Below are 11,319 nucleotides of genomic sequence, written 5' to 3' on the forward strand. Positions count from 1 at the left end.
CCCCCCGATCCCTTCCGCCCCCCCAGCTTCCGCCCCCCGCCCCTTCCCTACCCCCCCGCCCTCTCCCTGACCCCCCGCTGTGTGCCCCCAGCTCTTCCGTGCCCGCCCAGCTCCCTCCTTCCAATCCCCCCCAGCACCCCAGCCCTATCCCTGCCCCCCAGCTGCCCAGCCCCCCCTTCTGACCCCTCCGATCCCCCTCTCAGAGCCCCTAACCCTTTCCTGCCCCCGACTGCCCAGCCCCCATTCTGACCCCGCCCCCCGGCTCCTTCTCAGAGCCCCCCGGCTGGTCCCCGCGCCCAGGAGGCAGCCAGCAGCATGTGGGTCCGGGCCGGCTGAGCCCCATCCCCGCGGGGAACATGGTGAGATGGGGGGTTCTGGGGGTGATGGGTTGGGGGATGGGGGGAGCTTCCCCAGTCGCCTGGTGGCCTCAGTGCCCCGGGGGGGCGGGGGGGGCTGGGGAATGTGACGCCCCATCTGTCTGTCTGTCTGTCTGTCTCTGTCCCTAGCGCTGGGTCCCTGCGGTGCTGGGAATCCCCGGATCCTGACATGGCCACGCCGGGCACCGTGGGCTCTGACCTGCCGCTGGGTGAGTGACCGGCGCACGGGGAGTTTGGGGGAGCTACTGGGGAACCCAGGCGTCCGGGCAGCTACAGCTCCACCACATCACAGTGCCTCCTGCTGGCGAACCCAGGTGTCCGGGCAGCTACAGCCCCACCACATCACAGTGCCTCCTGCTGGCGAACCCAGGTGTCCGGGCAGCTACAGCCCCACCACATCACAGTGCCTCCTGCTGGCGAACCCAGGTGTCCGGGCAGCTACAGCCCCACCACATCACAGTGCCTCCTGCTGGCGAACCCAGGTGTCCGGGCAGCTACATGCGCCCCTGTCCCCTCCCTACCCATATCATACCTCCCCTGCTGAGGGACCCAGGCATCCGGGCAGCTACAGACACCCCCCACATCCATGTCATACCTCCCCTGCTGAGGGACCCAGGCGTCCGGGCACTTCCCCCCAGTCACAGCCCCCACAGAGGAACCCACGTGTCTAGGCAGCTGCAGACACACGCCTCAATGGAGAAACCCCCAGTAACCCAGCTCTCTCCCTGCCCCCAGAGGATGGGGAGCCTCCGCCCCCCAACTCGCCCGGAGCCCCCCGGACCCAGGTGAAGGAGGAGGGGCCCCAGTCGAGGCCGGAGGCAGTGATCGCCCCAGAGACCGAGGTGCTGGGCACTGATGGGGAGGGGTCGACGCACAGTGCTGGTGAGAGGGCTGGGAGCACTGGGGGGACGAGGGGGGCTGGCAGAAGAAAGGGTGCAGGGGGGCAGGCAGGACTGGGGAGGGGGTGTGGCAGGAGGCTGGGGGGCTGGCACAGCGGAAGGGGGCGGGGGACAGAGCGGGGTTGGCATGGAAGGGCCTGGTCCCCAAGGTGCTGGGCATGAAACTGAGGGGGGGCTCCGTGGAGGGGTTGTGTGGGGGGGGTGTGGCAGGTTGCAGAGCTGGGCGGGGACGGCTGGGGGCTCCATGGGGGGCTTGTTGGCGGGGCCGGTGGCAGGTTGGGGGGCTGGGGGGGGCTCCATGCAGGAGTTCGGGGGAGGCCCTGTGGTGGGTTGGGGGGCTGGGTGGGGGGGTTCCATGCGGGGGTAGTTCGGGGGGGGCGTGGCAGCTCTCACCCCCCCACTTCCCCCCAGCGGAGGAGCCGGAGCGGCGGCGGAAGAAGGGGCCGGGCGGGGGTGGCCGGAGGGCTCTGTGTGGGGGCTATTCAGTGTGGGGCTGGGCGGGGGGCTCCGCGGGGGGGTCCGGCGGCTCTCACCCCCCACTCCCCCCCAGCGGAGGAGCCGGAGCGGCGGCGGAAGAAGGGGCCAGCGCCGAAGATGCTGGGCACGGAGCTGTGCAGCGTCTGCGGGGACAAGGCCTCGGGCTTCCACTACAATGTGCTGAGCTGCGAGGGCTGCAAGGGCTTCTTCCGGCGCAGCGTGATGAAGGGGGCGCAGTACGTGTGCCGGGGCGCCGGGCACTGCCACATGGACATGTACATGCGCCGCAAGTGCCAACTCTGCCGCCTTCGCAAGTGCCACCAGGCCGGCATGCGCGAGCAGTGTGAGTCCCGCCGGGGGGGCTTCGGGGAAAGATTTGGGGCACTGGGGAGGGTGTGTGGGGGGGCCAGGGGGCACTGGGGAGGATGGGGGGTCAGGGGGCACCAGGGAGGGTAGCAGGGGCTTGGGGGGGGGAGATTGGGGGGCACCGAGAAGGGGGGGGCTTTGGGGGGTGATTGGGGGGCACCAGGGAGGGTGTGGGGGGGACAGAGGCACCAGGGAGGGCCGGACAGGGGGCACTGGGGAGACTTTGGGGGGAGATTGGAGGGCACCGGGGAGATTAGGGGGCTCTGGGGAGGTTTTGGGCCCCCCCCGACCCCGCTCCCCCTCTTTCCAGGCGTGCTGTCGGAGGAGCAGCTGCGGAAGAAGAAGGTGCGGCGGCAGCAGCAGAAGGGGGCGGGAGGGGAGGCGCCGCTGCCGCAGGTGCCCCCCCTGCCCCCCACGCCCCTCGCCGAGCCGGCCCGGCTCAGCCCCCAGCAGGAGCTCATGATCCGGCAGCTGGTGGCCGCCCAACAGCAGTGCAACAAGCGCTCCTTCAGCGACCAGCCCAAGGTCACGGTGAGGGGTCGGGGGGGGACGACACCCCAGCTTGGGACCAGCCCCCACCTCCACCCGCCCACCCACCGGGTCTCCCACTTGGCGCCACGAGCACTGTTAACCCTTCGCCTCCCCCGCTACGGGGGAGCCCTGCAAAGCACAGAGGGAAACCGAGGCATGCAGGGGTGGCGTAAAAATATTACCAAGAATTCCCACTTCATTACAGGGTGTCCCCCGAGCGCCCCATCTGGGCATCATGGGGAGGGTGCTGCGCCTGGCTTCCCCCCCAGATCTGGGCATCATTGGGCATCAGCCCCCCGCCCCCAGCTTCCATATCTGGGAGGCCCTGTGGCACTCCCAACGCGGGGCAGGGTTGGGGGTGTCCCTGGTATCCAGGACTGGGTGCCCCTCGGGATGCTGTGTGTCTCACCGCCCCGTGTCCTCCTCGTCCCCCCCCCCAGCCATGGCCCCTGGGCACCGACCCCAACAGCCGGGAGGCCCGACAGCAGCGCTTCGCCCACTTCACCGAGCTGGCCATCATCTCGGTGCAGGAGATCGTCGACTTCGCCAAGCAGGTGCCTGGCTTCTTGCAGCTCACGAGAGAGGACCAGATCGCGCTGCTCAAGGCCTGCACCATTGAGGTGAGTGGGGGGGCAGGGCAGGGAGGGGGGGGGCGGCTCACAAACTGCCTGCAGCATATCGGTCACTACCCATCTCTGTCTGCATGCGCTGCAGTGAGCCATAATTTTCCTCCTGCCTGCCTTGGTTACACTAGATTTTTCCCCCCCCGAAATGTGCGTTCTGTACTGGCCAGCTCTCCCCTGGACAATACACTTTTATGTAAAGTCCGTTATTGCTTTAATAGAAAAAATACACACATAACTTGCTACCCCAAATGGAGTTTCCCCAACACTTCTGTTCAAACACGCTGGATTAGATAAAACAATAAAACACATTCGTTAAGGACTGAGAGATTTTAAGTTAGTCTGAGTAATGAGGCTGTGATGGTCTGTACTATTATGGTCCCCACTTTTACAAGCCTATGATAAATTTTGTACAAACTTTGCCTCGTTAGGCGTCATTTTAAAAACCTCATAATCCGCTGAACATTAGTATCATGGTAAAATATGTGTATCGGCATTGTATGTGAAGTTATAAGTGTCCAATGTATAACGTTCCTGTAACATATTCCAACATTAGAAAAGCAGGCTCAAACCAGTTCTTCAGAGACAAAGACGCACTGGTGCCCCCAGCCAGGTATCAGCATAATCAATTAAGAACATAAGAATGGTCAGACTGAGTCAGACCAAAGGTCCATCTAGCCCAGTGTCCTGTCTACCGACAGTGGCCAATGCCAGGTGCCCCAGAGGGAATGAACAGAACAGGGGATCGTCAAGTGATCCAACCCCTGTCGCCCATTCCCAGCTTCTGACAATCAGAGGTTAGGGACACTATCCCTGTCCACCCTGGCTAATAGCCATTGATGGACCTGTCCTTCATGAACTGATCTAGTCCTTTTTTGAACCCTATTATGGTCTTGGCCTTCACAACATCCTCTGGCAAGGAGTTTCACAGGTTGACTGTGCGTTGTGTGGAAAAAATACTTCCTTTTGTTTGTTTTAAACCTGCTGCCTGTTCATTTCATTTGTGTACTCTAGTTCTTGTGTTATGAGAAGGAGTAAATAACACGTCCTGATTTACTTTCTTCACACCAGTCATGATTTTATAGACCTCTCTCATATCTCCCCTTAGCCGTCTCTTTTCCAAGCTGAAAAATCCCAGTTTTATTAATCTCTCCTCATACAGAAGCTGTTCCAGACCCCTGATCATTTTTGTTGCCCTTTTCTGAACCTTTTCCAATTCCAATCTATCTTTTTTGAGATGGGGCGACCACATCTGCACGCAGTATTCAAGGTGTGGGCGCACCATGGATTTATATAGAGGCAATATGATATTTTCTGTCTTATTATCTATTCCTTTCCTAATGACTCCCACCATTCTCTTCATTTTTTTGACGCCGCTGTTTTCAGAGAACTATCCACAATGACTCCAAGATCTCTTTCTTGAGTGGTAACAGCTAATTTAGACCCCATCATTTTATATGTATAGTTGGGATTATATTCTCTGACGTGCATCACTTTGCATTTAACAACGTTGAATTTCATCCGCCATTTTGTTGCCCAGTCACGAGAGATCATTTTGTAGCTCTTCACAGTCTGCGTAATCTGAATAGTTTTGCCACCTCAAGGTTCACCCCTTTTTCCAGATCATTTATGAATGTGTTAAATAGGACTGGGCCCAGTACAGACCCCTGGGGACACCACTATTTACCAATCTCCATTCTGAAAACTGACCCTTTATACCTACCCTTTGTTTCCTATCTTTTAACCAGTTACCGATCCACGAGAAAACTTTCCCTCTTATCCCATGACAGCTTAAGAGCCTTTGGTGAGGGACCTTATCAAAGGCTTTCTGAAAATCTAAGTACACTATATCCACTGGATCCCCCTTGTCCACATGCTTGTTGACCCCCCTCAAAGAATTCTAGTAGATTAGCGAGGCGTGATTTTCCTTTGTCTGGTACTGAAGTCAGACTTACTGACCTGTAATTGCCAGGATCACCTCTGGAGTCTCTTTTAAAAATTGGCATCACATTAGCTACCCTCCAGTCATCTGGTACAGAAGCTGATTTAAATGACAGGTTACAAACTACAGTTAGTCGTTCTGCAATTTCACATTTGAGTTCCTTCAAAACTCTTGGGTGAATCCCATCTGGTCCTGGTGACTTATTACTGTTTAGTTTATCATTTTTTTTCCAAAACCTCCTCTACGGACACCTCAATCTGGGACAGTTCCTCAGATCTGTCACCTAAAAAGCATGGCTCAGGTGTGGGAATCTCCCTCCCATCCTCAGCCGTGAAGACCGATGCAAAGAATTCGTTTAGTTTCTCCACGATGGCCTTATCGTCCTTTGGACAATCACCTAGCAAGATGGCTGTTCGTTTGGCAGGAAGGAAGGTGTCGACACTTACAAGTTTTGCCAACATTAGTGCTAGCATAGACACGGCCTAAGAAATGTACGTTGCATCACAGAAGAGTTTCAAACGGCGCGTCTGCAAGAGACGGCTTGTCGCCTGCACCCCAGCGGGGTTCATCCTCAAAGAAGGGAGAGGGAGACAGTGACCTCCACTCACCCCGCTCCTGCTCCTGTCTCTCTGCTCATGACATCGGTGATTCTCCAAAGAACTGACCTAAGCGGGAGTGGTCACAGGCTGGAAGGAAACCCAGCCTGTGAAATTTACAGCAGCGTCTGGGGAGACCGAACTTTTGCTGTTAAAGCCACGTAGCTTGTGGAGTTAGGCGGTAACTTGCGTTTTACTCGTTGATTTTCTTTTGTAACCAGTCCTGACATTTATGCATCCACACTTCTAATCACTGCAAATCGGTCTTTCTGTAATTAACAGACGTGCCTTGTGCTTTATCTGAACCAGCGTGTTTGGAGGGGAGTGCATGGGAAAACGCCGTTTGGGGATGAGGCGGCAGGTGCATACATCAGCCCCTTTGTTTTCAGTTTAAACCGATTTGTACCAAAAAATTCCCGGGTTTTACAAAAAGCATTCCTCTCCCTCCCCCCCCCCCCCCCCCCATTTTCACCCTACTTTTTTATCATTCAAATATATAAAAAAAGAACTTGTTTTATTAGGAAAATACAATGCATTGCACGAGATCGGTGTATTACAAGAATAGGTTAATCTGGGTGGAGATGCGAAGCTGCCTGTTGAAATAAGGCACTGGTGAGGCCGCACCTGGAGTATTGCGTCCAGTTGTGGGCCCCCCACTACAAGGAGGATGTGGACAAATTGGAGCGAGTCCAACGGAGGGCAACAAAAATGATCAGGGGGCTGGAGCACATGACTTATGAGGAGAGGCCGAGGGAACTGGGGTTATTTAGTCTGCAGAAGAGAAGAGTGAGGGGGGATTTGATAGCAGCCTTCAACTACCTGAAGAGGTTCCAAAGAAGATGGATCTAGATTGTTCTCAGTGGTGGCAGATGACAGAACAAGGAGTAATGGTTTCAAGTTGCAGTGGGGGAGGTCTAGGTTGGATATTAGGAAACACTATTTCACTAGGAGGGTGGTGAAGCACTGGAATGGGTGCCCTGGGGAGGTGGTGGAATCTCCTTCCTTAGAGGTTTTTAAGGCCCGGCTTGACAAAGCCCTGGCTGGGATGATTTAGTTGGGGATTGGTCCTGCTTTGAGCAGGGGGTTGGACTAGAACCTCCTGAAGTCCCTTCTGGCCCTGATCTTCTCTGACTAGTCTAGAAGATACACGCAATAAACACACCTGCACGCAAGCTCTGACGTGCATGCGCCTCTGAACGCAACCCTGCATCGCACACCCACGTTTCAAGCTGTTAGCAGAGACCGGTGTAAAGAACTGACACACTAAAATGGGAAGAAGACGGAAATCGGTCGCAGAATCCGGTTCAGAACACAAGAAAGTATTCAAAAATTACCAAAAAACTCCCAGGTGGGATTGGGTCTAGAGTTCGGTTTTAGTTCTGCGGCAAAGCACGTGGGTGAACGGAATTCAAAGCATTCATCTACCGGATACTTTTTCCCCCATGTCTTTCCGTCCACCGCAATAGACCCCAACATTTAGCTGGAAAAATTAATCGTTTTTTTTTTGCCCTGTTTTTCACCTGCTTTGGTGGTTGTGGAAAGAAACACCGATACATTCCCGGGGAAAATGCAATCAAATCTAACCTGAAAACAAAGGGCCGTAGGCATCCATTTATTTCCTTTGGTGGACTTTTGAGCTCAGCAGGGCGCCGGGCCGTACAAGACGCACATTTCTGGGGGGACGAGGCTGGGGCTTAGAATTGGCGGGGGTGGCCCCCGTGTGACCAATCAGGGGGGCCGTGGGTTGAGCTGGGAGGCTGAAGGTGGCGGGAGTGGGCCTGGCGGGGCTGGTCTGACCTCAGAGTGTAAACGGGGCTCCGGGCTAGAGCGTTAAGGGAACCCCGCTGTTTAGAGGCATAAAGGTCAGGAACGGTTACAAGGAAAACCGAGAGAAGACGGCTGCTGGTGCCTGGCTGAGCAAACCGGACCAGATGCAGGCAGAGATGCTCACCCCGTGCTCTCCCTGGTCTGACGGATCGCGCTTCTCAGGCCAGGGTCAGGGCCGGCTTTAGGAAGTGTGGGGTCCGATTCGAATACCCGGCGGCGGTCCGGGTCTTTAGCAGCACTTCGGCGGCGGGTCCTTCACTCGCTCCGGGTCTTCTGCGGCACTAAAGGACCCGCTGCCGAAGACCTGGGTGAATAAAACCGCCTGGGGGAACTTGTCACGGCGCTGTCCGGGGTCAGTAACGACCGGCACCGTTAGGTGTGTGTAAACGATGCCTCACGAGACGGACTCTGTGCAAAGATGGTTACGCTCGTGTGTAGGGGACGGGGGAGCAGATCACGCTCAAAGCCTCCAGGTCCTGGGGGGGGTCACCTCTCCCTCTCTGTGGTGGTGGTGTGGGGGGGAGACGGGTGCGCTGGGGGCTCTGCCACGCCGGGGGGGTCTCACACCTGCCCCCGCTTCCCCCAGATCATGCTGCTGGAGACGGCCCGGCGCTACAACCATGAGACGGAGAGCATCACCTTCCTGAAAGACTTCACCTACAGCAAGGACGACTTCCACCGCGCCGGTGCGAGGGGGGGAGGGGGGGCTGCAGGGGTGCAGGAGGCTCCCCAGAGGAGGGGGGGGAGGATCCCAGGGCTGCGGGTTCCAGGAGGTCGGGGGGGCTCCCAGGGTGTAGGGTCTGACACCCCCCCCCCCCCCCCCCCCGTGTGTGTCTTCCCCCCAGGGCTGCAGGTGGAATTCATCAACCCCATCTTCGAGTTCTCGCGGGCCATGCGGCGGCTGCAGCTGGACGACGCGGAGTTCGCCCTGCTCATCGCCATCGACATGTTCTCGGCCGACCGGCCCAACGTGCAGCAGCACGGCCAGGTGGAGGCGCTGCAGCAGCCCTACGTCGAGGCCCTGCACGCCTACACCCTCATCAAGCGCCCGCAGGTACCCGCCGGGGGGGCCCTGAGCTCCCCTTCCCCTCCCCCGGGGCGGAGGGTGTTCTGGACCCCTCCCCCCACACACACACACGCTGACCCGTCCCCCCAGGACCGGCTGATGTTCCCCTAGATGCTGGGGGCGGTGGCGGGAGCTGTGGGGTGACGGGAAGTGAGGTGGGGGGAGCTGTGGGGCAGGGGCTTTGCGGACCCCCCCACACACACACTGACCCGTCCCCCCAGGACTGGCTGATGTTCCCGCGGATGCTGGGGGCGGTGGCGGGAGCTGTGGGGTGGCGGGAAGGGAGGTGGGGGGAGCTGTGGGGTGGCGGGAAGGGTGGTGGGAATGGAGGTGGGGGGAGCTGTGGGGCAGGGACTTTGTGGAACCCCCCCTCACACACACACACACTGACCCGTCCCCGCCGGACCGGCTGATGTTCCCACGGATGCTGGGGGCGGTGGCGGGAGCTGTGGGGTGGCGGGAAGGGAGGTGGGGGGAGCTGTGGGGTGGCGGGAAGGGTGGTGGGAATGGAGGTGGGGGGAGCTGTGGGGCAGGGACTTTGTGGAACCCCCCCTCACACACACACACACACTGACCCGTCCCCCCAGGACCGGCTGATGTTCCCGCGGATGCTGATGAAGCTGGTCGCCCTGCGCACGCTCAGCAGTGTCCACTCCGAGCAGGTGTTCGCCCTCCGCCTCCAGGACAAGAAGCTGCCCCCGCTGCTCTCCGAAATCTGGGACGTGCACGAGTAAGGGGGGGCCGGGACCTTCTTCCCCCCCAACGCAGACTGCAGGGACCCCTTCCCAGCCAGACCCTCCTCGAGGGGCCTCCATGGACGGAGCATCCCCAGTCACCGCCTGCAGGAGGCACTGTGTACTCCATTGCTCCCCAAACTGGGGACCCCCGAGCCGGGGGAGTGGGCAGGCAGCCTCAGAGACTATGGGGGGCTGCCGTGGGTCGGCCCAGCCCCCTCCCCCCATCTGGGGAGGGCTATGAAGCACTTTTCTCTGCCCCGCTACCACTTACCTGCCCCAGGGGAGCCTGCCGGGGGGTTGGGGTGGGGGCTTCAGGGCTGAGTTGACCCCAGCCCTGTGATGGAGCGTGGAGCTGGGGGCCCCCCCTCCGCCAACACCAACAGCTGTATTTATTGGGGGGTCATCACGGGGGTGGAGCAATGCCCCCTCCCCCCAACCTGGGTCCCTCCCAGCAGACGGGACCCTGACCCCCCCACGCTGCTTCCTGCTGTGCACAGGCCGTGAGTGCCCCCCGCTGGACTCGGGCTGCATGGACGGGGCGGCTGGGGGTGCCCCTTCCCCCGACAGGGCGCAGACCCTTGTGGAAATAAAGCAAATCATGGCACAGCAGTTTGTGTGTGTGTGTGTGTGTGTGTGTGTGTGTATTGGGGGGGCCAGGAGCCAGGACCCCTGGGTTCTTTTCTTGGGAGGGGAGTGGGGTCTATTGGGTTAGAGCAGGGGTGGCGGGGAGCCAGGACTCCTGGGTTCTTTCCCTGGCTCTGGGAGAGGAGTGGGAGCTAGTGGTTAGAGTGTGGGGCAGGGGCTGGGAGCCAGGACTCCTGGGTTCTCTCCCCAGACATCAGGGGGGTGGAGGGAGGCAGCTCTGGGGGAGGGGGGGGTTGCAGGGAGCCAGACTCCAGATCCACCCCCCCCCCCCCCATAATCTCCTGATGGGAAAATCCTCCAGGTTCCTGGAAATCTGGGGAATTCCCGCTGGGCCCAGCCCGGCTTCCGGCACCGGCCACCCGGCAGCCCTGACTCCAAGCCCCAGGGATGGAGCGGGGGTAGCTACTGGCTACTCCAGGCCTGGCCTTTCCCTGCAGGGGCAGCTCTGGGGGTGCAGGGGGGGCAGGGGTCTCTGTGGGGAGAGGGGTGTGTGAGGGGAACTGGGGGGGTGCGGAGTTCACTGTGGGAAAAGGGGGGCACTGGCTGTGGGGGGGTAGGGTCACTGGGGAAAGAGCTGGGGTGCTGGCTGTGAGGGGAACTGGGGGTGCAGGGGGCATTATGGGGAGTGGGGAGGGGGTGCTGGCTGTGAGGGGAAAGTGGGGGGGTGCAGAGGTCATTGTGGGGATCTGGGGGCACTGGCTGTGAGGGGAACTGGGGGAAGGGCAGGGGTGCTGGCTTTGGGGGGAATGTGAGGTGCAGATGTCCCTGGGGGTTGGGGGGGAGCGCCAAGCCACTCCAGCCCCAGCTGGGATTGGGGGGCTGGCAGCTAGCATCCTAGGTTCCCTTACCCCATGGAGTGCCCTCTGCCTGCCCCCCAGCTCTGGCACCTCGAAGAGGGGAATCCCCGTCTCTGAGGCTAGGAACTGGAAACCCCAGGAGGGTGGAGTTGTGTGTGGGGGGGAGAAATCCCCGTTCCTTTGCTCACCCTCCCCCCCCCCCCCGCCAGCAGGGCATGGGCAGCCTGGCCGGGGTGGGGCAGGGGGACTTTCCAGGATCCTTGACTCTGGGAGGGGAGTGGGGGCTAGTGGTTAGAGTGGGCCGGGGGGCTGGGAGCCAGGACTCCTGGGTTCTCTCCTGCCTCTGGCTCAGGGGTGGGGGCTGTCAGCCAGGACTCCTGGCTTCTCTCCTGGCTCGCAGCTGGGTCCTGATGAGATCTGAAGGGGGGGGGGGGAA

General features: G+C 59.9%; 1 protein-coding gene across 1 annotated transcript; it reads left to right on the plus strand.

The window, feature by feature from the left end:
* Positions 1-130: 130 nt before the first annotated feature.
* On the plus strand, positions 131-10,050 carry NR1H2 (nuclear receptor subfamily 1 group H member 2). Its single transcript, XM_054014983.1, has 9 exons — positions 131-359; positions 507-586; positions 1,113-1,259; positions 1,827-2,096; positions 2,430-2,650; positions 3,091-3,270; positions 8,225-8,324; positions 8,484-8,692; positions 9,292-10,050. The coding sequence occupies exons 2-9, from the start codon at positions 547-549 to the stop codon at positions 9,436-9,438; spliced, it is 1,314 nt and encodes a 437-aa protein (XP_053870958.1). The 5' UTR covers positions 131-359; positions 507-546; the 3' UTR covers positions 9,439-10,050.
* Positions 10,051-11,319: the final 1,269 nt, after the last annotated feature.

This window comes from Malaclemys terrapin (assembly GCF_027887155.1).
Source record: "Malaclemys terrapin pileata isolate rMalTer1 chromosome 20 unlocalized genomic scaffold, rMalTer1.hap1 SUPER_20_unloc_2, whole genome shotgun sequence".
Taxonomy (NCBI): domain Eukaryota; kingdom Metazoa; phylum Chordata; order Testudines; family Emydidae; genus Malaclemys; species Malaclemys terrapin.